General features: G+C 38.0%; 1 protein-coding gene across 15 annotated transcripts in view; it reads left to right on the plus strand.

The window, feature by feature from the left end:
• NRXN3 (neurexin 3) overlaps positions 1-27,345 on the plus strand; it is a 919,744-nt gene that overhangs the window by 881,849 nt on the left and 10,550 nt on the right. For 10 of the 15 annotated variants that reach the window (XM_088057330.1, XM_088057322.1, XM_088057328.1 and 7 more), the window contains one exon: positions 153-228. In XM_088057330.1, coding sequence (XP_087913456.1) covers positions 153-228 — 76 coding nt within the window. Of the gene's footprint in view, positions 1-152; positions 238-27,345 lie in introns of all 15 variants that reach the window. The other 5 variants (XM_088057327.1, XM_088057321.1, XM_088057324.1 and 2 more) reach the window with 1 other exon arrangement.

The raw sequence follows: 27,345 nt of genomic DNA on the forward strand, positions 1-27,345 counted from the left end.
ATACGGGTGCTTGGTACAACTTAAATATTTTAAAAGTTACAATTATGAAACCTGTTTTTTCCCCCTTGGATATTTAGCTGCCTGAGTAATAGCTTCTTGACTTTCAAATATCTTACTTTTGTTTTCTTTTGTTCCTTTGCTTTGCATGCCAGACAACAGATGACATCGTTTCATCAGCTGAATGTTCCAGTGATGATGAAGATTTCATTGACTGTGAGCCCAGTACAGGTAAGTCAGGTCAGTTGTGTTTTGCTTGCTTTCTGATTTCATTTGCAAAAAACAATGCATACATATATTTTATATGTGTGTGAATGTATACATATATAATTATATATGTATATATGTGTGTGTATATGTATATATATATACACACTCATGTATATATACACTGTATATAAAATAAGAAACTATACAGCCAAGCATCAGATCCCATGGACTTGGCAACAGCAAAACACTGATATCTAGTCACTATTTGGTTTATATAAAGTTGTTCGCATGGAAAGGCAAACTTTCTGAAAGTGATTCCAGCTAATTAATAGTTCACATATTTCTAGATGTTACTTTACTAACACAGTAGGAAAAAATCAATATGGAATGTGACAAATAATGAAGATTTATGAAGTGGAGAGGGTGAACATTTGAAAAGAGAAGAGAAACAAAAGTGAAATAAAAATCAGTTATTAGCAATGTTTAATCTTTCTTAATTACTCTGAAGATGGATGTTAAGGGATACATTTGTCCATGGGATTTTGAGCACAGTTAACATGGTAATGTGTTTATACTAATTTTGTTTCCTGTGATCCCAAAGAAATTGGGAAGTGCCAAAAGATAGTTTTAACACAACAAAATTAGTAGTAATTCTTGCCTTGTTATCTGCAGTGATGCTTCAAAATGTATCCATTAAAGAGTCAGAAGGACTGGCCTTGTGGAACTGACTCAACTTCTCCCTTTCAGATACATTTTGATAAATTGATGGCTTTTCTTTCTGGTGAGATATATTATGTGGTATCCAGCAGGCAACTGCAGTCTATTTTATTTCTTACAGGCTTTTTCAAGTCTTCTTTTTTGAGGCTTGCCATGAGTTAAGCATTTCTATAATAGAGAACAGACATCATCGAATTTCTGTGTACATTTAAAAGAAAAAGAGAAAGCTTGGTTAGAATTTTGTCTTTAAAAGTGAAACATATAAATAGTTTGAGGGGATTCTTTTGTTTGGCTTTGTTTTGTTTGTTTTTGCTTTGTTTTATTTGGGATGATTGTTTTTTGGTTTTTTTTCTTACAAAAAATACCAAGAAAGTATTATAAATGTTCTGTTTCTAATTTCCTGAAGCCATTTCAGTAATACAATAATAACATAAAAATTCACCCAAGGCTAGTGGTTTCACATTTCTTTTCAATTCGTCATGGTGTACCTGCATTTTTAGTAGAACTTGGTCCTGTTGTAACCTGAGATTGGCATTGTATTGTAGCTGGGAACTTCCACCCCAAACTCTTGACATCCCTGTGATGGCAGTGAAGGCAGTGACACAGACTGTTGGTAACAAGTAGCTCAGCCTACTTCCCAGCTCTTTTTTTCACAGATTTCCATGGATTTTTCTACTCCACATCTGTAAGAAAAGCAAATATTACTAGATTTTGAAGTATAAACAATGTGGGTACTGAGAGTTTAAATAAAGGTAGTAATGAAATGCCAGCACAGTGATTGTAATAAAAGTGAGGCATGAGATTAATAGGACCATGTTACAAGGACAAAGGCACTGCAACTATGCAAATAAATTAAGTCACTTCATTAAATCTTCACTAACATGTGAAGACTTTATTTTTTAATTTATATTCTGATTGCCATGTATTTAAATTAAAGGACAAAGTGATGTCTTTATCAGACTCCTCCTCTTGTAAATTTCTGTTTCAAAAATCACAATAATTTCAGCAGCAATTGTAACAGCAATATTTTCAGCTTGTGCTGCCAGTGGAAAAATCAAAGTTTGAGTAGGAATTTGGTAAAGCAGCATGTTTAGCATGAAATTTCATAGTGCTGTACAGCAACATTTCCAGACTAAAAATACCTCATTCCTGACACAGTTAGAAATCTAATGCTACAAACAGGTACAAACTGGATTTGTAAAAATTACTTGCTTTTGAAAATCCTGCTAAGCATTACAGTTGGCAGATATAAGTGCCTACAGACGTTTGAATATTTGCTGTATAAAATAATATGATTCACTGAAAATCTGCTGAAGGTTCTCTCCTAAACTACTAGATGTTCTTGCAAATTTCACCCAGTATTTTCATTGCACCCTACTCTTCTTGCATAGGAAGGTGGCCCACATAAGCCACTGAAATCTGATTCTTTTCTAGGGAATTACTATGACATTGAGAACAAAAGTTAGCTTGATTATATGTAAAAATAAGTCTCCCAGATGGTCTTTGCTGATGAAATCTGCACTTCCAGATTTTGAGTTTTCCTGCTCTCAGAGGTGCTGGTGTACAGAATTGCCAGAAGGAGGAGGAATATGCAGGTCCTTTTTGCATAAACTTAACTCATAATAAGGAAAAATAGCAGGTTTATGAGGCTTCTCATTTTGTTTATCTATCTTATTGTCTGCATTCTCAGTGCATCCAGTGTCTGCAATACAGCCTGTATCAAAGCACCCACTCAGCCCATTCTGCTCTGGAGCACTAAAGCAATCTGAGCCGGCTTATCAAAATCCAGTAGTGCGGGCTTGGCTGAGCAGATATGTTTGCCTTTACACTCCAACAGCCAAGTGAGAATTCTGGCCACATGCCAAGATCTGGTATTTAAATATCTACATTGTAGAGAGAAAAGATCCAGATTATCTTGCTTGTGTTTTCTAGTGTGTGGCTTCAGATTTTTTAAAGCTTAATGTTGGGGGATTTTTTTAAAATTAGGCTCATTTGAAATTGCTTCATCCTGTTCTGTTGACAGGTCGCTGCCTACTGCCTTGCTTGATCCCTTTTACAGAAGGCTGAAAATTAAATGACCTAACCCAGCACAGTCTTCTTTTTGTTGCTCTGATAATGTGTAGCTTTTAAAGCTCTTGAGTTTCTGCCAAATTTGGCCTTCCATCACCCTCAGTGCCATGGTCTAGTAATGTAAAGGTTACTGGACTCACTGCTGCAGCTGTGAGATATGATACACATCACTGTGAACCTGCTGTGCAATAGCCAAGACAAGGGCAGCACGGAATATTTCCCTGCAAATCAGAAGTTTTTAGATTTCATATGGGTCAGAATCAAATCCCATATCTAGAGATACTACTTTGGTCTTGGTCCTGAATCAGAGGCAGTACTCTACATAGTGTCCTTTTGAAGCCTTTGTTTTTGGTGTACTCAGAGACTGAAAACCATGTCCTCTTTGAGGTTAAATATCATGTGAGAACCATTTGGCAAGGTCTTATTGCCTTAACTCTGACTGATGGTTGAATCTGAGACCTGAATCTCATGCACATATGATCTGCATCTGCACACTTGTGTCTCTTTAAAAAAGACAGTGTGAAGGTGATTCCCTAACTCTGTTCCCTTCAGGATTTTCCAGGCTGGCTTGAAACATTCACTGTAGCAGGCTGGCAAACACTTTGTGCCCCCCTTCCAAAAGTGATTTATTTTGGAATTTTGATATAAAATTTCATTTAAAAACCAGGAGCTGTCACTGGACCTGTTCTGAGTGAGGTAGCTTATAAACACCAGCTGTAGACACAATGTATATGTAAGGAATTATTCTAAGTGATGGCAATGACAGCTGTGGATCCAAAACCCCCTTGTATTTTATGTAATGCGAAAGAAACCATTACAGGTTCAGGGACAGAAATTTCCCCCTATTCATCTTTTTGCAGACAAGCCTAGATACCCTTAGATCTTTATATCTCCCAGAAGGCTTAATCTAAATGAAACAGGGGGGAAAAAACCTGTTCATCTGCCCTTAAGAAGCATTTACTTAACAGTCAAGAGAAGATCCTCTTTTATCTCTATGAAAATGTTGCTTGTCCCTGTACATGGCCAAAAAACTTATATTTTTCTGTGCCAAAGCACGATGCTTTTCTCTGGTAGGAGTACAGGACTGTCTTCTGGCCTGCTCCAGAGAGATCCGAGGCTCAAATATTCAAGTTCCTTAAAACTCAAGCCAAGGTCCTGAGCCTGTGCTTTAGAGCAAGCTCTGTGGTGGCTTTTTGGTCACTCAGCTGCTCTCAGAGAATGTAGGATTTGTAAGGAACACGTCTTTTCTGACAAGGAATGACTAGGAAGCACTGTGAAGAAAGATAGCATTTCTCTCTTTTCAGTGAAATGAGGAGCACCCTTTCAATCTGATCTTACTGAGATTTCAAAGCCTTGAGGATGATAATTACGCTTTCCTGTCAGCTGTTGCTGTCTGCTCAGGCCATTGCTCTCATTCCTGTTAAGGATGTCCATGAGTGGAGCTCTGGCAGGCTGGATGCTGGTGACCAGGCACCTGGCTGGGATCATAGCCCAAGCTGCTCCTTGGACTACTCCAAACAGTGAGACCCAAACACACAGCAATTAGCCTGATGCCCAGAAAGCAGCCTCTTGAAATGGTCTGTAGGGCTTAATCCTTATTCCCTGGCTTGACACATCCTTTGTTTCTTCCCTGATGCAGTTGCAAGTTTTCCTTCCCTATCAGCACATCAATTTCCTATGTGATCTTTTTTTTCCACCCCCAGGGAAGTTTACTCTGTGTTTCCCAAAAGGCTTCATATATGTTAAGGCTGTCATTGTCTAATCAGACTTGTAAGCCTTGGTGATGGGGGGCTGGGCACAGCAGTGGATATGCCAAAATCTACAGTTCTTTGCATTGGAAGTTACATAGTGTTTTGTGCACTTACTCACAGGAGGCACATATCCAACAGATACGCTCTCTGTATCTACAGTTTACTGGCCTGTAGCAATCCACCTGCAGGCTGCCTGGGTCAGAGATTTATTTGCAGAAAACAGCCATAATCTGTCTTCCAAAACAGCCAGCACAGTACAAAAACCAATATGCTGAAAGCGAAGACTTCACTGAAGAAACCGAAAGAAGTGTTGATTTGGCTGTTCTCCTCCATAACTGCATCAACCTTCCCAAAGCACCTTGGGAATTCGCATTGTTCTCCTAACAGGAACACCCCCACACAATCCAGTGCTCAGTTACCCCCAGTCTTTCATTCTGACAAGCGGGAATGTTTGCCCATTTCTCGTGCTGTAAATAAGTGCCTTTTAAAGTTGTGTGTATGCCTCTGAGTACTCAGAGAAATAGACTTCCCATCTCATCAGCTGAATACCATGTGGACCCAAAGGACAGGGGTTCATCCACAACACTTCCCAGGGTGTAACAGCATCACTTGTTTGATGGAATTTCCTAGCTACAATCTTACAGCCAAAACAAAATCAAATGAACAAGTTTTACAATCATGCAGATGACTTACAGGAAGTTTTGTTTCTTTTTGGTTTTGATTTTTTATTATTATTATTTTTACATTAGGAATACTGAGATTAGTTTTCAGCATTTTGGTCTTTCTATCTATGTAATCTCCAAAGGCCCCACCCATGAGGATATTTTATCTATATATGCACTATATATACAGTGTGCATATATATCTATATGCTAAAGTAATAAATGACCAATATCAGCAGTAGCCCCTATCATTCAATCACATGTTTACACAGAAATTCATGCCTTCATCTAACCCTGGCATCCGCTGGTGTGGACAGATGCATGATATTGTTATTTCTTGGTGGAAAAGCACGTTAATTTATTTTTTGTTAGATTTATTTTTTCTTCCTTTTATTTATTTATTTACTTTTAATTGATAATTTCATCTACCAATTAGCCTCGGGGTAGGGTGGGGCAGGGAGAACAAAAAAATTATACAGGTATATCAATCGATATATACACACATACTCCGTGTATATATAGATAGATATATACATTGTATATATTTGAAGAACATTTTCTGTCGTTTCACCTCATCTTGTGCCGCATGAATTTTTGGTGATTAATATTTTAGTTTCTTTTATATTTCTTTCTTTTTTTTCTTTTTTTTTCTTTTTTTTTCTTTTTTTTTTTTTTTTGGCTCGTAATCGTGCCATATTGCTATTTTTTAATTTTTAAAATCATCGCTGTAATTCTCAATTTATATTTTTGGAGTTCTTCCAACAAAATAATGATTTAATCATCTCAAGAATGAGATATAGATCTGCAAACCAATAAAGGCAACAAAATCTTTTCTTGCCATCCTCAAGAAATCCAAATTTTCGGACATCCCAAGAAAGTTGTGTGCAAAAGAATGAAGAGTATTACCCCTTCCTCCTTTGTTTTTATTTTCCTACTTTTTTAAACTTCTGCAAAGTCTCTATCCTGTTTTTTTCCCTTTTCCTTTTCTTTTTTCAATTGAGTTCAGAAAAAAAAAAACACCCAGAAGAAAAAAGCCCTCCCCTTTACCCTGCATATTCCCAGGAAAAACTCTTCCAATGTAAAGAGCCCTAGAAACTGCAGATGGCATAAAAAGAATTTTATTGCAATGCAGAGTGTCTGTTGTATCTTTTATTTCTGGGTCAGTGCAAGATCATTTTTCTGGCATGCTGTAGTTTAGCTGATGTAACTAACCATGGCCTTCATTAACCGGTGCATGGGCTGTGATGACACCATCGTATGTTCCATCAGAGCTATGCATTCAGGCTAACCGAGCAAGTCTGTAGTGTATGATTTGGGGGGATATTGTTTTAATTTTAATTTTATTTATATTATAATTTATTCTTTTTGGAAGAGTTATGCCAGTACCCTTGGCTGCTTCTTGCAGCCTTGGAGTTATAGATCTATTTTTTTAATGGGGATTCTTTGCTTTTTTTTTTATTTCTCAGTAGTGATTTTGCGTCTTGTTTGTGTCCATCTGTCTTGTCACTGTGTCTTGGAGGTCCATTGGTCCCGTGTTGTTATGTGATTCTGTTCTCTGTTTGTAAGCTGGTGTTTAGCTCCTCGGCGCTCCGTCATCCCTCATCCCCTTCCCTTCCCCTCTTCCCTTCCTCACCTACCCGAGGGAGGTCCGCAAAGAGGCACCAAGCTTTGAATGACGTTCTGAGTGTCTCCTCAAGGCTTCAGGATGGATGTTGCAGTATGTCCACAGAGCTTCCTAAGACCAAGTTTGCAGCTGGTTTGTTTTCAGCAGTTTTTCAAACTCTGTTATCATTTCACTCTTAGAAGTGGTTTACTGGCATAATGCTAAAGTGACTTTTTATACAGCTTCTTAAGGGATTTGTGTGTACATGCTGATGTCTTAGGGTAAGAATTCCTGCTATCTGTGCTTTAGGCACCAGACAATGCCGCACAGGATTCAGGCTGTGTGTTAAATGGAATGTACCTAGGATTTTTAATAAAAGACAGTCTTGGAAAAGGAATATCACTGTGCATGTGCAGATGAAAGGATATCTGTGTGAATGTATTCTTAAAATCCACAGTTCATAGTTTGTTTGTAGTTAGCAGGCAGAAGTCTAGGATGTACCTAGGATTTCTAAGAGTAGTGTGTCTTCACTCTGTGGGGTCATTCGTCTGTCTGTCAGTGTGTGATGTCTGCCTCTTCCTGGTGCTGGTGAAAACTGGCTCGCTGATGTTTACTTGTAGGACTTGAACACAGTTCTGGAATCGCATCAGAAGATCTGGTGTCTTCTGCCATATGCATCATAAATGTGCAATAATGCGTAAAGCAGAGGAAAACAAGCTGAGTTTTCAAGTATCTGCTTAGGCTAGAAACACTATTTAGAAAAAATGTAGTTTGGCTTGTCCAGTGGTTCATTTCCTGATACTTTAATTCAGTTTTTTGTGAATGTACTAGCTACATTAATGGCACAGGAAGCTTCAGTGCATTAGGATACATCAGCTGGCATCAGTGGATCAGCTCAAGTTAGTGGAGGAAAAGGCAGACGGTTTTTATGCAGACAATGTTCACGACATCACAAAAAGCATACTTACACATACCTTTAGCCTAGCTAAAATTCCAGGTTTTTTGTAGGAATTCATTTGTCCTGAAGAGAAGATGTTGAAATCTGTGAATTTTTCTCACAGGACCATGATATAATACCTTTTTAGGCTAAGTGTCACCAGAAGAGGGAAGTGATGGGATATGTTCAGATTTCTAACATGGAATTATTCAATTATTTCGTTTAATTTACGCAAGATATGTTTCCTGTACTTGCAGAGAATTAAAAAGATCACTTTTCTTTCACTGGTGGGAACCAATGATTTATGCTCAGTTTAGTTTTCTTAATTCTTACGTAATCTGAGAAAAAATACTGAGTGTACTTATAACAGAAAATTAATCAATATTTAAAGCTGACTTTGTTTAGATTTTAGATCTCATGTGTTTTTCATAACTAGTAATTCCTACTGAATCTAAAGCTTTTCCTTGGCAATTGCTTAAGTAAAGCAACTGCTTATAAAACTATATTGTAATCAACAAGCTTGTAGTTTTGTGTAATACTGCCCTCTGGCAGAGAGACCAGAACAGTCCTGTTATGAGGCGAACAGCAAAAGAAACCAATTTTTTAGGACAGCCTATTGGACTAGAACAATTGGAGTTTTAGCCCCCTGCATCATGAAGTTCAGGGTAACCTTCAGACTGGAGTAATGTGACAATCAAGCGTCCAGCATCAGGACAGTACCTCCAGGCTGTGATAAAGCTGCTGTGTCCTACTGAATGGTGACTTCTGTTTGCCTTATGAAGCCTCTGGTGTGCCTGTGACCAGCCTTCTGCAGGGGCAAGGGGCTCACTCAAGTGCAGGAGATGTGAAAGATCCTGTTGTGCTCTGTTTTACCCCAGTAACGTTATATATGGATATCTGGCACTAGATATAGTTTGTTTTTATTTTTATTTGCTGTCTTGGGGCAGGCTGCTGGCTTCAGCTTTTGTGACACTTGTCACTGAGCAAGGGGAAGAACTGAGAGTTCAGTTGTTTAAGCCAAGAATAAAAAGCCTGAACTCTGGTGTAGCACTCCTGGAGTCTACTATTCTGGAGTAGAACTGGGAGTTCTGCTGCTGATTCCTTCTGTGACTGTATGTATATTGTTCATTTGCCTACCTGTAAGGCAGGGTAAATGAACTATTTCTAGCTAAATGAGGCAAAGATGAAGGGAAAGGAGATTTAATTACTGTTTTAATGGACTTTGATATTCAGGTGCAAATTACTCTTCAATACCCCAAAATGATTCTGTACTGCTACCTACCAGAAATGTGAAAATAAACTGTCATTGTTAAGGTTTTACTACTACTACATGCTATCTTCGCTTACTCTGAGAAGTAACATTATCACATATTTTTGTATAGTAGGTACAATTCCTAGTCTGCTAATGCAGAGAGAATAAAGTGAGGGATACAAAAGTCAAGTATTTTAATGTCAGGGGTCATTGGTGTGACATTATTTTCATTAAATATCACTTTTCCCTCTAGAATTAACACACACATTGGTATGAACCATGCTCAGTCTACATAAATTAATGTCATGAGTGGACAGCAATATACAGATCTTAAATATCAGCACTTCCTTCACTTGGATCTGCATCCTCTTAGAATTTTCCTTTAAAAACTTAAGTTTCTCCAGCCTGACTTAGCTGGTGTAAGTTTCCCCAGTTCTGCATTTAAGATAGGAAAGATCAGAATCAGCCCCACAGTCTGGCTACCTTGCCCTTGCTGCCTTCCAGTCTTTTTTTAAAGCATGTTCTCTAAACTCAAAGCCATGTGCACTGTCACATTCTGGCAATCCCTCTAGTGCTGTGCCTATGTTATCAAGCTGACACATGTCTAAAATACTAAGATATGATATTTTCAACCTGCTGTGACTTGCTTTTTGTCCCTGTTAGCTTTGATTTTCAGCTTCATAAAATATATGGGAAAGAAAATAAAAATAGCCAATGACACATTCAGTGGAAGAGAGGAGCTAGCACATGACTCAGAAACAGATTTTGCATCAGAAGCAAATGTTTGTTTATTGGAACCTTAAATGTCTATAGCAACTGATTAGTTACCTTTAAACAAGAAGAAAGTATCTGATTTCTGAAAGATAAGTAATGTCTGTAAGAGAGAAATCATGTTGAGCATTTACAGATACTAGGGACAGAGATAGGTTTTTGCTTCTAAAGGATTTTCTTACAAATTTCTTTTGGTCATCATGCTTAGACCTAAGCACATAGCCTGATGTACTAGAAGTTCAAAGGTACTGATGTTCACATGAACTATAACACCTAGAATGATACCTCAGTAGAGAAGGAAGACCTGTTCTGTTTTCAACCCAGGTAGAATCATGAGAAACCAAAGTTTATAATTACATCAAAGGGGTTGTTAATTTGTCTTCATTTTGCCTTTCTGTTTCGGTTCCAACTTTTTATTTACAAGTTGTAGAAATCAGTGCTTTCTCCCAAGTGTAAGAAGTGGGAGATCACAATTCCTAGGGGATGTGTAGCATTTCTTTAATACTACTTATCTTATATGGTCTGTGAGGAGCAGATGACAAAGACCATACCAGTTTGGAAATAAGGCGTGGAAGCAAAAAAACAAAATAAAAACAAATTAGATTGGCTTGATCTGAAATCTCAGATGTCTACTAACTTGAGAATCCATTTGATCTTTGCACAAATAAATACATTATTAAAACCTTGCAAAAGAGCCATCACCAAGGACCTTCTTTTTCTACTTTTGCTCCGTCTCATAAAAGCTGAAGTTCTTTGGCCCCATGGGGTGGTGTTAGAAGGATCATCAGCTCCTCTTTGGACATTCAAGAGAAACTACAACTATTTTACAAACTAACATACAAAATCTCAAAATTAGCTTCTTTTAGAGCAACAAGAAAATGCCCCCAATTTTATCTCCACTGGTTTCACTCCATCTTTGTCAGAACAGTAAATGTCAGAGGCATTACAAAAGGGAGAAATGTTGCTCTGTCTTTAAGGAACAGCAGAAATGCAAAGCAACTTTAAGCCTTTTTTTTTTTAATATATGTCCATAATTCAGGATTTTTCCCTACTACTGAAACTAGTATGACAGATTTTAGATACTAGTTTTAGCAACTACTGATTTCACTGCTGAAATCTTGGGGAGATCATCAATTTTGTATTTGACCAATGAAAAGAGCAAAAGTAGTCCTGTAAATAGTTCACGTTATTTTCTAATGTATCAAAATATAATTTTATTCTCTTCTTCTGACCTCTCTCCATTCAGTAACAAGTCTACTGTGAAGTGCCTGGAGACCAGTATTTCCCCTAGAATCCATGGTTCTCCTGTATTCTAATTTCTTTAGTGCTAAGACAGGGATGATAAATATATTGCAGAACGTGCACACACACTCTCTCTCTGTACATGTGTGTATATTTGTACATCTGTTAATGCCGTGTTTATGTTCTGGCTTCAAAAAGCATATTGGGGAACTGAAATAGTAGAATAAACTTGTTTAGGATCTTTATAAGCAAATGTGGAACAAATAGATTTAATCTTGCCTTATCCCCTTTCTCATGCTTCTGCTACGTTCTGTTAGTTCAACTCTTTGGCTTTTGTATAACTCAGAAAGCTGCTAGTACATCCCATCATTTTGGGGGAGGTGTTTTGTGAGAGAGGGCAAGTGTGACTCGGGTTTGAGATCTGAGCACAGTCTGAAACAGAGGATCCCTGTCACGCATCTGAACTCACAGCAGGAAAGTGTCTTTGGTGAGGTTTGAATCATTTACCTCTGCCAGGGTTCTGGGGACTCTCAGAGGCCTGTGGAGAGGATTAAAAAGGTTTGGCAGCTGGAGAGAAAGTGCAGTGGGAGTATGTACGTATCTGAAACAGAATAAAGTGCTCTTTTGTTCAGTAAACTGGCCGAACTACCCAATCTGCCCGTATTCCCGTGGCTGATGGGTGGCGTTCCCTGGGACATTGGTGACCATATGCAGTCCCCTGGTGAAAGGCCCCTCTTGGCACTGGGGCTGTTCTTATGCAGATCAGAACTTTTGCTACCACAAACCCAAAAATCTCCTCTGCCCCTTTGGTGTGGGGGTGCAAATCTGGCCTCAGCAAAGCTCCTGCTGTTTTTGCAAATGGCCAATTGTTTGGGTCTTTAACCTCTAACATTTCACTCTCTCATACCCTTTACTTCACATGCTTAAACATGCCAAATAAGCCCCAAAGGAATTCAGAGACTGAAAAGTAGTTGAAGATATTAACGATTAGTTCTTTTTTAGTAAAAATTGAGATTTGGTGCTGTCAAAGTACTGCAGGGACTCCATCTAGTCTCTTCTGAGCTGTCTGTGTCATATCCAAAACAGGAAAAGGTTCCTTGACCCCTAAAATGCTGGGTTTGATTATTTGTTTTGCATTTTGAAATTGGTGCTTAAAAGAAAGTGAAAATTCCATTCTAACAAAATCTCTAATTATGAAACAAAGTAAGCTTAAGTTTTGAAGTATTTTATGGGAACTTCTTTTGTCCCCCCACTTCATTTGTCCCCTTTTCTGATTTCTGAAAATATGACTAGTAAACTTCACCTGTAAATAAATTCAGAGCTTCTTATAATGTTTTTCAGTTTTTCAATTTCTTTTCTCCCCCATTAGGTTCCCCAGAACATTAAACCATACTTTCCTCCATAGGAAACATCTGTCACTATCTCTGTACGAGTTATATTAGAAGACTAAACCCTTTGATTACATTTATCAAAAGAGTTGAGCCAGTATATTTCAAAATTTTCAGTTGTTTTGTTCACAGCTTTTCATTGTATTTTGAATAGCAATGACAAAGTCCACCCCTGAAGCTGAGTGATCTTTTCCACATATGCTGTTTCCCAAATCCATCACTTTTCCCTTGGAAAGAAAAAGCAAACAAAAATGATTTTGAGAGACAGGAAAGAAGTCTCCTTCACTGAGATGGTATTTTTAGAAACAGATGGTAAAACAAACTGCAGATGTTGTGCCTGCAGCACCTCTATTCTAATAACAGGATTGTTGAAAGATGAAAGCAGCTATTTGTGTGTCTAACTCACTCTGCTAGTAATTCTTCCTCCATGCAAGAAGAGCAGGCAATCCTAGTACAGCATTTTTTTTCCCTATCTCGCCTCCTCTGCAAAAAGGATTTACACAGTTCTCTGCTGAAGAATGAGTGTTCTGGTAGTGCTGTCTTCAGCACACACCAAGATGTGATAGTATAGGAAAAATGAATCCCAGTCATCTATACCTCATTTACTATTGAACCAGTAGGGTTTTTATTCTCCTGGTGACTTTTTTTCCATTGCCTCTCAGATAACCTTTCCTTCCTGATGACAAGCTGCAAGTTTTCTGCTGGCCTGTCTCATAGGTGGCAAGTGTCCAAACATAAGCTCCCAATTCAGATAGTTTAAGAAACTCTTAAGACCTGCCAGGCTCAGCATGCCTCATGTAAGAACACTATATTCACATGAAATGTTTAAAGTTTCCTGAGGAAATTGAACAGTTTTGTTTCTTTTTCCAAACCAAATTTGCTTACATTTCATTGAAGTTAATTAATTAGGAGTCTAAGCAGCAAGTCAGGTCAAAGCCATTTGGACTACTGTAATAGCAGACATTTTGTGAAGGCCCAGATTTTTGATGGCCTTCAGAAAATCAATTGCTATTGATACCTATGGCTTTAGCCTTAAAATCCCTATTCAAGCAATATTGTTTATTGTACTTTATTGGCATTTAATCTCTGATGCCAGCTGCACATTCAAGATGCTTATTTTAAATGAATTTTAGTAGTTATATCCCGGGGATGGCTTTATATGTGATTGTCCAATAGCCCCAACAAAATTTTATAGCTATATTGCCATAATTTTTCTAGCAGTTAAGGAGAGCTTTGTGGATATTAGAGCAGTTGAACATTTGCTTCTAATATCTAAATTTTGGATTTATACGCTGTCAAGAGAGAGTTAATCCTTTTGTAGACTGGGCCCTTAAGGTTTATCTGGATGGCAGAACTTGAAATAAGACCTTGGAGTCTTAATTCTTCTTTCAGTTTCCAACCTTAGTTAATCTCGCCTCCACTTTTAAACAAAAGTTGTATTTTGATCCTACAGATTTCTTAAGTCTTTCAACAGATACACACACGAGGAGGTCATTTTTCTGGGGATCTAGCCATGTTAGAGCAATGACAGCTTTTACTGTGTGTCATATTACATCAATTTTCTAATTCAAGGGAGATTTCAGCAAGTGCAAACCAAGATGATGAAGCTATCTGCAGTGAAGGCAAAGATTTTAGGCATCAGCTTAGAGCAATGATTGTTGTTTCTTGTTGAACAGCAGTTCTTTATCGGTTTTCTCTTTTGCATTGTCTTGTGCTGTTTTATTCTGGTAATGAAATGCGTAGAACTGTACATATAATTTCAGGGGTAGTACTGACAAAGCCAAGTAGAGGGGCACTGTTATCTCTCTGCTCCATTACAGTGATGCCTCTGCTTATACAGCGCTGAGTTCTGAATGTAGCTGGGAAGCTTAATAAGCATAGGGAACTGGTGTGGAGGAAGGAGATTCTTTGCAAGGATTAAGGGATGGAAAATGCGGTTTCCTTTTATAAAATCCAATAAATTTGAGCTTTACGTCTCTGACTGGAGCACTAGCAAAGGTGCTGGAAAGAGAAAGCAAAGAAAAAGGAAAGAAAATGTGTGTTTAAACATATTTATACATATGTAGCATATAGTAAATATATATGAAAAACCTATAAGTATTGTTCAGTTACATAATGGAATTATAGATTTCATATATTTCTAGCAAATACCTTAGATGTGAAAACAGAGTGCTGGTAATATCCTGTCCCCAGGAGATAGACTGCATGTCGTATTTTAGGTTTCTCTGATTCCACTGTAAGAAACGATGCACATGCTGTACCCCTCCTTTACTGCTAATGTAAGTTAGCAATAATGCATATAAACATTATCAGTGTAAAACTGCTGCAGGTGGGTAGCCAATCATGCTCTTAAGTTTCAAAAGTTTGTTTGCCAGAACCGAACATTAGATCAGAAAGAATGGATTAGGTAATTCATAGCATATATAGAAAATACCCCAATTGTATGTACAAGGAATTCCTGGGAGACTGCATTTGGTAATAGGCTTAAATTACCAAAAGCAGAAATTTTCTGCTGCATTCCTCACTTGTTTTATAACTCTCTTTCAAAGCTTTCATCCACAGCATTTGTGAACGGGATATTAATTTTTCTTTTGGGAAAGGAAGGAGTCAGCACTTGGATCTCTATAGCAGTTTGGAATTTGGATGAAAATTCAATACTTTCATAGTAAAAAAATGCAAAGAAATTGTGTAGATTCCTGTACATATGTATGTGCATGCATGTTTGCTAATTACATTAAGCACATGGCTGGAAAAACTGGCAGCCTGATGAGATGTTGAGTGACTTGAGATTAATGACAGTAGAAAGTATTTAGCAGTTTATAGTATTAGGGCTAAATTTCTATAGTTATATGTGGGAAAAAATCACTATATAGTGTTAGCTAGACCTTAAATCACAGGCTGGAAATAAAGTCCACATGATTTAACAGAGAGGAGAGACTTTAGCTGGAGTATTTCAAAGCTCAGCTGTCAAATACAACAGCTTGTTTTCATAAGGTGCGTGTCATCTACATTTTTTACTGTATTTCATTACAATGCTCTCCTTTATTCTACTCTGTATGAATACATAAGGAATGCCTGTTGGTTTTCTGAGATCAGGCAGCTTCTGACTTTCACTTGCTTTTTTGAGCCCAGCTGGTGGATCTGTATTCTGCTCATTAATATTCTTGAAGGGAGCAGGGATAAACCCTCCTTTTGCTTTTTTCTGTCTTTAAAGTAATCCATTGCTACTTGCATTTTCATTTCTTCACTTGATAGTGTTATGGATCTTCTTGATCTTTTCTAACAGAGCACCCAGCCCTATATGTCAGGTAAGGTGCTTGACCAGAAATGCACTGTTCCTACTTCAGTGGTATTGTTTATCTCAGATTTGACATATGTTTCTCAGGCATTAAAAAGAAGCTTTTCAGACCTTTAGTACAAGTGACGAATGCTATTGTCTGCTTTTTATAAATATAATCAGAGATGTTAAAAGGATGCTTCCTTAGGTGTCTCACTAACAAGCTGTAGTCAAGAGAAACATGGAGCAATGCAGGGAGTAAATTATTTGTAGGGCATGCAACAGTTGCAGAGGTGGAAGGAAGATAAACTACTGCTGAGTTTAAAAGAAGAATTTCATTAATAAAGGAGAGGAGATATTTCTGAATAAAATTGGTTTTTTCATTATTAAAAGCCATATTTGTTTAAACAAAAGGAATGATTTCACCCATAACTATACCTGAATGCCATAGATGAGAAAACAGAAAGTGTTTCCTCCTTTTCACTGATCTGTTTGGTTTTAGAGAACAGTCCACTGACTTTTAAGGTTTTGTATCCTGATGGTCCCTTTAAAGTCTGTGCAGCGCTGGGGTTAGGGGATGGGTTAAAATTCATCCCTCACTTTTCCTGTGGAGTCATTTACCTATGCTCAATTGAAAAGTTCAGTCAGTCATATTTCTGTAAGATCACTGAAGGCAATAGGGTAGCTACAAGGTTGCCAAGTACATACCTTTATGGATGCTAACTGTGAAACAGGGAGCACGGTGCCTGTGGAATAGCAGGCCACATAGCTTTCTCAGTCTTGCCTGAGAAAGTGGCCTGGGAAATCATAAGGAGGAATTAAAACAATCCTCAGAGACAGAGAACAGCCTTGCAGGTGCTGTTTGTCTGTTCCTTGTTTTCTTGCAAGAGAAGGCCGAGGGGTGGTGAACCCCACTGACCAATGATGGTGATGTGTTAGTTTACTAACCAATAAGAGTTTTACTTTTCTGTACTTTCACGTATCAGTTTATAAAAAAGATCTGAGGCAATAGACCAAGAGAAATTCTCCAGTTCGACTCCACAAGAGAGTCTGTGTCATTCTTCTCGCCGTTCCCAATAAAGCGACATACCTTAACCTACAGTCTTTCCTTTTGAGTGGTAATAGGAGACCCAAACTCATCTCTCAGCTTGGGTTGGCAGCAAGTTGGTATGAAGAATATCTGTAGAGTTGGAAGTAGATATTTTTCATGTTGGAAAATCATCCACTGAGACATAATAAGCAGGAAATACCATGGTAGAGTGCTGAAGTGGAATGTATTTTTTTGAGTGAAGCTGAGGAAAGAGCAGAAATTAAGTGTTTTTTCCAGTTAACTCCATGTTCTGCCTCCCTACCTATGAAGACAGAGCACATACAGCTGTCATCTTATCTCAAAGCTTAGTGCTCCTATGCTGAATTCTGCTTTTTGTAGTTGTATGTTTGAATTGCCACTTGCTTGCCTTTCTCAGTATTTTTCAGCTGAGGTTACCACTACTAAATTACCAGACAATGAAATAAGACAATAATAAGGAATTGTGATGGAGCTATAAGAAAGCAATAGAACGACTTATAATTTGGCTTCTGGCATGCTTCCATTTTGATGAATAATTCAATGCCTTGGAAGGTTGTGAAAAGAAGCCACTTTGCATTGAACACTTAAATTTACCATGAAAGACTAGCAAGAATTATTTAGGCACTGGAAATAACAGTCAAACCTGCCAGTTCTTCTTCAGTATAATATTGGTGCATGTGTCCTCATTTAATATCCTTTTCAGAAGCCAAGCAACAGGCTCAAGTGGCTATAATGAGTCTTTTGAAGGTGAAACATTTCTTCTAACTTCAAAACAGTGCCCAGTTCATTAATACCCTAATAAGGCAGTAAATCACAGGGCAATAAGGTTAGAATTTGAACACCTTTTTGTTTCATTCACAAAGTTCAAAGCTGAAGTCTGCCAATAGCAGAATTGCTCAAATAGTGTTTGTTCTATTAACATCATGTTTCCAGCTCCATCTCTTTTTTATTGTGCTTAAGACCATCAATTAGACTAAGAATATGAATAGGAATAATGAATTCATCAGAAAAATAATTCTGCATGAGAAAATTTTGTGGCTCATACAGATAAAGGAAATTAGAGTCTGTGAGAAAGTAATAGTCTTTCCTATTAAAATCTAACCATACAATGTCTTACTTCACAGCAGAGGAAAGCCTAATATGATAAGATTTTTTTAGCTTCTTTTAATTAACTTTCCATCCTATTAGACTTGATCTGCAGTTAACTTTCATTTCACAGGTATTCATGATTTTTATGCTCCTGAGAATTACTAAACCATGAAGCTCAGACACGATGGTTAATGCAGTCATTTTTCAGCTGATTTTCTAACAATGACCCTGAAATTTAAATGTAAATACTTCAGGTAATAAAGTAAGCAATAATATGGAAAACATACTCAAATGTATGACTATATATCACTTTAAACAGTCCACAACAATCTGACCTGGCTTGGTCTATGAATATTAACTGTTGTTTTTTTTTAAAAAAAAATACACACAATACCCCACATCCATCCCCATCCCCCTTCTCCATCCATTTTGAAAGGCAGTGCTTCTACTTCTTTAATAAAGAAAACAAGCTTTTGGGATAGTGGGATATACATTATCTTATCATGGTGTGAAGATGAGGGAGAAAGAATGCCAAGCTTACAAATGAGGTAAGCCAAATTAATGAATAGAAAAAAACGATCATCCTGAATTTTTGTTTAAAAAGTCTGTATGGACCTGAAGAATTTTGGTGTCCATTTCCTCAGCTTTATTCATGGACATATTGGCTTTACTTGCGGTTCTGACATAGATACAATTATCATAGTATAGAATTATAGAATTGTTTGGGTTGGGAGGGGCCTCAAATATCTAGCTCAAGCTCTTCACCAGGGGCAGGCATGCCTTCCACTAAACCAGCTTGCTCATGGCTCCATCCAACTTGGCCTTGAACATTTCCAGGGATGGGACAGGTTTCTCTGAGAAACCTGTTCCAATACCTCACCACTGTCACGTAAAGAACTTCCTCCTAATACCTAATTTAAACATGCTTTGTTTTATCTTGAAGCTGTTGTCCTATCACTACTTACCCTTATAAAAAGACCCTCTCCAGCTTTCTTGTAGAGCCCTTTTAGGTACTGGAAAGAGGTGCTGTAAGGTGTCCCTGGAGCCTTTTCTTCTCCAAACTGAACAGCTCCAGCTCTTTCAGCCTGTCTTCACAGAAAATAAGCTCCAGCCTTCACCTCCATGACCATCCTCTGGACTTGCTTCACCAGGTCCTTCTTATGTTGGGGCCCCAGATACTAATATCATCAATACAAAAGTAAGTTAACTTTTGGAATTAAATCTGTTTCTCTTCTAATCCAATCCTTTATGAAAACAGAGCAAATACCCTTCCCAGCCACTTTCTTGCTGTAATGCAACCTCTGATAAACAGCTTAAAGCGTTGGCTTCTTAATCATAGTAGAATTTATTCCAGTCATTCACGATGTTGAAAAAGAGGATTCAAACTTGCCTGCAGCGGCCTTCCATTTCTGTAATCCTGAACTTTCAAAAGAAAATTTGCAAAAACAGCACCCTCTCTTTATGCTCCTGCTCTTCATGGCTAGTATTAAACTTGCCTGTAAAAACAAACAAACAAGAAGCCCTGCCAAAAATCCATTCCCAAATGCCTGAGTCACAGCACCATCCCCTCTTGTCTTTTCTAAATGATAGACAGAACTAGCTCACATGTTGAAAGCTCCTATACAAAGGATTCCCCCTGCAGTGCTTCAGAGCTAGATAGCTCATATGTTAGTTAGCTCTGTTGTATGTCTGATGCAGTTACAAGTGCTGCCTAGTAGGAGAATTGACGTCAAAGCATGGATTAATAGGCATTTGCCATTTTGTCTCCAAACACCTCTGCCCGAGATCTCAAGGGGATTCTAGTGCTTTTAAACATCATTAAAATCAAAAGGAAAGAGCATCTCACATTGTCTGAAGTGGTGTGAGAGAACAACACCTAACATACTGCTCAAAAGCTTGGCACTCCATTTTTCCTTTCCAGAGGAACAGTTGGGATTCTATTTATGTCTACAGATTATCAGGGTTTCTACCTAGAGTTTTCTAGCACTTCCCAGTGGTAATTTTGTAGAAGCTGTCATCAGTCTACTTGGTAGTGAACTTCTCATCAGTAACAGTTTCTTACGTTATTTTATTACGGCATTTTCCTTTTACAGGTTACTGGGGATTAAAGCCTTAGCATATGCAGCATCAGCTCATTTTACTGATGGACAACTTGGCCTAGCCTTCTAGGATCGCTGTGGGGCAATCCTTGTATTAATTCTGAGAACTATTTTGCCTTGTTTTTGTCTGAAGAGGAGACTGAAGTCATCATAGTCCTAGGACTCAGTTCTGGACTTCCGAAGACTTCTTGTAACATGAGGAAAATAATATTGTGAGCAGGGCTGTACTGCTTCCATCATTTGGAAGATAAACTTATTAATCCCTGATTTAGTGCAGTTTTTTAATATGTGCTTGAATAGGTCATTTCAATTCTTAACTCTTACACCCCAATTACTTTAGGAGGGAACTTAAAATTGCTCAAACTTAGTAGAATAAATCATGCCCTATAAGAAACCTTATCATGCCCTCTGATTAATAAAATAAATAAGTTTAGGTGTGAAGGTACAGGTAAATTAATCTTGTTCCAAGCCTACTGGAATAAGCCTCTTCCCAACCATCACACTCTAAACTCTTTTCACTCTACATTTTACAAAGACCTGATGTTCACAATGCTGAAAATTATTTTTGCGCAGTAATTACACTATTTAGCTCAATACAATTACCAAGGAAATTGTGTATTGTTGTTAGTTGGAATTCATCACCATGTTTGTATAGTCCAATTTACACAGTATCACCCCTGGTCTTTTCTCAAGCTTGTCCAACACTCCCCTTGGTACTGTGTGTACACTGTTAAAGGTCTGTGGTTGTACTGGTTCCCATGTATCCTTGAGAATAAGGTGTAGCTTCATCAGTGGAGACTTCTAAAGTGGAATGCTTTAGATCTTGAATGTCTTCCAGAGACATAAATAATGCCTGGGATGTTCCTGGATTTTTTAGCCATCCAAGAAGTGGACAACACTTCTTTGTGTGGATTTTCTTTCCTTTATTTTATTTACAACCCCAAGATAAAAAGCACACTATCTACCTCTGGATACAAGCTGCAAACACAGGTTCTTCCTAGCACATATTTATGTCTATAACAGGAATAGGAAATACTAAAAGAAGGGGGTGTTATTGAGGGCAGGACTAGAATCACTACTTTTCCTTCAGAAAATAAGTTTATGTTCATTACAAGAGAAACCTTTTACCAGTGATTCTACTATGCTTTGGGTTCTCATCTCACAAAGTAAGGGAGGAAGTTCCATCCACTAAGTTACTTGCAGCTGGATTAGCTGCAGACTTTGAAAATGTAATGTGCTTATGCTGTTCTGGGATTAATTCAATTACTTTGTAGGAACTTTCAACAGTAATGGAAAATGTAGCCTAGTATACAAGTGATTAAAAATATTGCACTAAAAAAGGGTTCAGCCTGCTTCTGAAGTACACAACCTCCTTTCAGGTAGTTGTAGAGAGTGATAAACTCTCAGCCTCCTTGTCTCCATGCTTAATGATTTCAGCTCACTCAGACACTCTTTGTAGGACTTTCCAGACCCTTCACCAGCTTTGTTTCTGTTCTTGGGACATGTCCCAGCACTTCAGTGTCTTTCTTGCAGTGAGGGGCCCAAAACTGAGCACAGCGTGGCCTCACCAGCACAGGGAGACAATTACTGCCCTGGCCCTGCTGGCCACACTATTTCTGACACAGCCCAGGATGCCATTTGCCTTCTTGCCACCTGGGCACACACTGGCTCATGTTCAGCAGCTGTTGGCCAGCACCCCTCAGGTCCTTTTCTGCCGGGCAGCTTTCCAGCCACTTTCCATCCTGTAGCACTGCCTCAGGTTGTTGTGAGCCAAGTGCAGGACCCAAAACTTGGCCTTGTTGAACCTCCTACTGTTTATCTTAGCCCATTGATCTAACCTGTCCAACAGCGTATGATTTCTTAGGATACTGCTACTGAGAAGATATGCAGAAGTCATGAAGTATTTACTAGCATTTGGACAACCTGATGACATGTATTTTTACCTGTCTGCTTCATAGCTGTATACTGAAGAAAGGATGAGATACTAATAAAGCCTTACTGCTCTATATTTGTGGACTTGCAGAAAATTATGTACGTTTTAGTATTCCATAAATATGCAGAAAACTTTTGGTACGTGTGTTTAGACCAAAGACAGTAAACTATTCCTGCTCCCACTCAAATTATTGGATGACACTGCTGCTGAGTTTGTCAGTATGAGAATCTGGGTTTTGGTTGCAAAATCCCTTCAGAAAGACTTCTTTCAGTTTAACTGACTTCTAGGATTAAGTAAGTTTGGCTTTACATTAAAAAAAGAAGCCTTAGCTGGGCTGACTACAAATATCAATCTTCAGTCTTTCAAAAAAAAACCACATCAGATCTTTCTCCCTGGAGAAAGAGACCGTTTAGAGATGCATGGGAAGAATGCTTTCAGGCCAGTGATACTGGCTGGGCTGCTTAGCACTGGAAGCATCAAATACTCTTTGATTTAGAGGACTGTGAAAAGATAATAAGCTTATGGCAAACACCTGAAAAATTCTTTACTGCTGTAGCACTTTAGCCCTATGATTTCCTTAGCTCTCAGAGCTATAAATGTGCTTTCATTTCTGATGATAGTTTTTTAGCTCATTGCTATAAAGAAGCCCCACTAATTAACTCTTACACACAAACCCAAACAGAACAGCATGTGGGACTTTGCCAGTCATTCTCATATAGACATTCTTACTACGGATTGCTTTTTTATTTCTAAGCTTCAGATGTGCCCGTGGGCTTAAGAATTGAGAGAGCTTTCTACCAGTACAAACAGCTGGTGCAAGGGAAGTGATATAACTAATTTATATTCTTAGGCTCTTCTTATCTCTGTGTTTTGCATTGGACCAGCTAATTCAATACACTTCTCTTGCAGTTTAAATTAGTGTGGATAGCTGATGGGAATCACAGGAACAGATTTTTATTCTTAGTTGAGTGTAGGGAAGAGGGTTTGATTTGAAACTTAGTAATTAGTCCTGTTAATCTATAAGCTATTTGTTACTTGTGGTGTGCAGCATTCGTTTGGCTGGATGTCTGAAAAACACTGTGAAAAGTTAAAAGCATGCAAGAACTAACAGGTTGTTTTGGGAGCTAGTACAAGCAGGAAGAACCAGAGTTGTGTTGCAGTGGACAGAACTCAAATAACGTGGGATTCAGTGTGTTAGTGAAGAGGGAAACTGTCAGCTTTAATGGAGCACGAGGACATGAAACTGTATCCGGGAGGTTTAGGTTGGATATTAGAAGAAGGTTCTTCACCCAGAGGGTGGTTGGCTACTGGAACAGGCTCCCCAGGGAAGTGGTCACAGCACCATCCTGACAGAGCTCAAGTGTTTATACAATGCTCTCGGGTGCCTGGTGGGGCTCACCTTGGGGATGGTGCTGTGCAGGGCCAAGAGTTGGACTTTGATAATCTTTGTGGGTCCCTTTCAACTCAGCATATTCTGTAATTCTATGTTTCTGTGACTAGAGCAGTAAAAGACATGGAAGTTTCAGATGTTATCATGAACCTGGGTACAGTAGTGTAGCCCTAGATCCTGATTTAGCATCCATCTTTCATATTGCTCTTTAGCACCACACACACAGAGCGAGAGAGAAATGTGCATTACCTTCACTTTTTTAATTTTCCTTTAAAATGCAACTTGAACACAAAAAATTGTATAATAAAACTTTATCATTGAAGTCACTGAAAAAGGGGATTTTTGTATAATTGTTTCCCTGTTGATATATGGATTTTTTTCATTTCAAAACACTGGCTATCAGCTCAATCCTTCAAGCAAGAAACTTGTAAGCTTTGATAATACAGATGTTTATATTCCCAGTCCTTTGATCTGCTTTAAGTTTTTGAAAATAATAAAAAAAAAAAGCTGCACTAGTTATGCTTTTTAGTCTTTGTTTTTCTGAGGAATAATTTGCTAAGTGTTCAGTAATAAAATGGCATCTTGTAGCTTCATGTGGAAGCATTTAGGATCCAATTTTCAAATTAGGACATTTAATTTTGACTATTAACAGCCAGAATTTTTTTAAAGACTGAAGAAGGTTTTCCCAGCCTCAACAGAAATTGCTGGACCCAGATTTTCTGTAGAACTCTACTTCTATTCAAGCACCTCTGTATTGACCAAATAAAAATTGCTTAGCACCCTTCAAATCCTCTTGTAAGGCTAACATCAAGATTTCCTTTACAAAATCTTGTCATCTCTTTAAGTGTCTCTGGCTCCAGTTGTGGTTCTCTTTTTGATCTTTCAGGCAGTAAAAGGCTTTTCCAGACCCTCATGCAATGAGTTAGGGGTTTATTGTCAAAGAGGGCATAAGTATTTTCTGGAGAGGCCTGACTTAGACTGCACAGTTGGCAGCCAGACCCATGCCTTACAGTCTGTTTTGCATCAAAGAGAAGGCACTCAGTTCTAAAGTGCTGAAGGGGGATATTTCACTGCTCTGAAAATCCAGCTGCAAGTCATGACAAATACTGATTAAAATTCAAAGCTTAAATGCCTCTTTGTGAAACTCCCTAAGTACAATTAAACCAGAGGCTCAGAATCCTGGTGGGGAGTGATGTCCAGGGACACTAGCCTTGTAACCTTGCCAAACAAAAATCTCCACTGAGGTCTGAAAAGGCCTCATTTCTGTAAATTTTTTTCCTATTCCTAACCATTTTTTTCTGATCCACAAATGAATCCCCAAATTTTCCTATGCAGACCAACATTTTGCTTTCTGTACCCTGCATGTTTATTCCCTGAGATAAATAACCCTTACCAGGTTTCCTCTTCTGTGGTTTGACCTCTTCCCTTCCTAACATGTTTTCCAAAGGGATGTAGGAGACAGGTCCAGTGTAGCCTCCCAGCATAGGCATGGTACATTCCAGCTGCAGCTGCACTGTGCTGTTAGTCAGTGCAACCTCATCACTTCTGAAGTAGAGCTCTTACGTAACTCTCTCAGAGCTGGACACTTTTCAGTAATACATCTAAAACCAACCCAGGCTATTTCATTTTTGTGGTGTTTATACTTATTTAATATTCCCCTGAACTAACACTGATCTATCAGTGGCTTTAGAGATGCTATTGCTCCTCATGTTAATAAGTACCAAAACATCCTACCTGTTTGTTACACAAAAGTACCCCTGGCCACATCTACAGGGAGGATATCCCCATTATTCCCAGAAATTCAATCTCAAGGTAGCTCCCACTGCAACTGATTGGTGGTAGCATGACTTTATGATGGCTTATGGAATGATCTTGCTGACATTCCTGATGGAAAGCTAAGTTGTATGCAGTGCTTACAGCCTGATTTTCCGACCTCCTGGAGAGATTCATCTTAGGCAGGGTCCTATGATGCTTAATATGCAATTTTGTTGTCTTTTAAAACACCAAACAAAATGGTTTGTTTGTCTGGGGTCCTGAGTTCCTTCTTGGAAGGACTCTGATATCTAGGTGATGGTCTTTATACAAGAAAAATGTGGACATCATATGTGTCATTAAGGAATTCAGAGGAAGTTGAGGACCCCTCTAGGACATATAGTATCTGGGATACTGTTTTAGGGAAGAACCAGTTAGTAATATCTCCTTGAGCTTTTAATGTTTTTGTTGCATAGGAGAAAGTAGTCTCTGTCTTAATGCTAGCAGTGGCAGCATTTTCTGCCACTAGGCAGAAAAATAAATACCAGTGATTTCAGGTGTGCCTTGGAGAGTCAGAGTCAGGACAAAGGATAGAGTCTGGTGTTTTGAGTGGATTCAAATCAGTCGTAGTCAGGGTGAAAAGTATATCCTAGAATAGCTTATAATTTCTCCTCACCCTTTTCCCCTTCTGACCTTCCCCAGAAATGCAGAGATCCTGCTGGAATGTGCTTTGCCCTTTCTGGAGAGGCATGGATGGTACACCCCTTGTCCGCCCCTTCCCTTCTGCCTGCCCGCCCCCCAAAACCTTGCTTGCTCTTCTGTTTTTCTACTTTCCCTAAATGCAACTTACTTTAAGCATGCATTATTATTAACATCCTACAGTAAAATTAAGCTATTATATAACCCATTTGTCGACCTCAGCCAATTTCTTCTATCTTTTTCTATGTCTATTTATGACGTACATCCAGACTGCACGTCTTTTTTTTTTTTCCTCCTCACCATGTTTATTTTAAAAATAAGTGATTTAAAAAAAAAGATGTATTAAAAAAAAAAGCAACACTCAAGGGTGGTGGGGTTTTTGGCCAACAATTGAAAACATATTTAAATGGGAGGGGGATGGAAGGAAAGAGAATACAATTATTTAAAAAAAAATTCAAATTATGAAAGTGTCCCTAGACTGTTTTGTCTGTTCCTTTCAATGTGTGCATTTGGTTTGTCCATCTTTGAAAGTGTGTGGAATAAGTTTTTCTTTAAAAATAAAATTTCAGAATCCAGCAATTGTTCTTATCTCCCTTCTTCCTGGGAACAAAGTTCTCTTTTTTATTTTTTGCTTTTTTTTTTAGTATATCTCTACATTGTTATATTTTGATGTATTTCTTTTCAATGGTTGAAGTTCTATCTTAGATTTGGTTTGTTCCAATCTAATAATGAAAAAAAACAAACAAAAGAGTTATGAATTGTTTTCTGCAATTTTTTCCCTCTATTTCTGTCTTTAAATAAGGAACTACTTCACTGGCAGAATCCTACAGCTGTATTTTTGAGATTCTCCAGGGAATCTGAATATAAAAACGGTCTAATTTGACAGTGGGGATGGGGTGTGCAAACACAATCTCTACATTTGAAACAGTACATTTGATGTACTCAAGAAATGATTGTCTCAAATTATTGAGGATACTGATGTCAATTTGAAGGACTTCAGAAAAGATGATTCTTAGAACAAGAAGGCTGTGGGTAGCTACAGATGAAGTTGTTCTAATTCCAATGCATAAAACTAGTTTCCTTGTTTTTTTTGTTTTACTCTCTGGTTATTATTATTATTATTATTATTACTATTATTATTAGTTTATGTATTTTTACTGCTATTTTTAATAGGGAAAAGTCTTAACTGTTTTTATAATTTGAGAACCTTTAATGAAAATGTAAATATTAATATTATAATTATTAATTTTTTGTAACTTGCATGTTGAAGAAGTTGCAGCTTAGGGTTTGTGAGATTGTCAATGTTAGAGTTCTGTTCTTTCTTTTTGTTGATGGGCATGAATATGCTCATTTGTTTTTGTATATTGCCCATCCCTTCCTTACAGCCAGAAGCTCTAATGCTGCTAGATCACTCCGTACCGCCCTTACATGGACATG

This window comes from Pseudopodoces humilis, chromosome 7 (genome assembly GCF_049639895.1).
Source record: "Pseudopodoces humilis isolate 2021_Gansu_Grassland_sample_001 chromosome 7, ASM4963989v1, whole genome shotgun sequence".
Lineage (NCBI taxonomy): Eukaryota > Metazoa > Chordata > Aves > Passeriformes > Paridae > Pseudopodoces > Pseudopodoces humilis.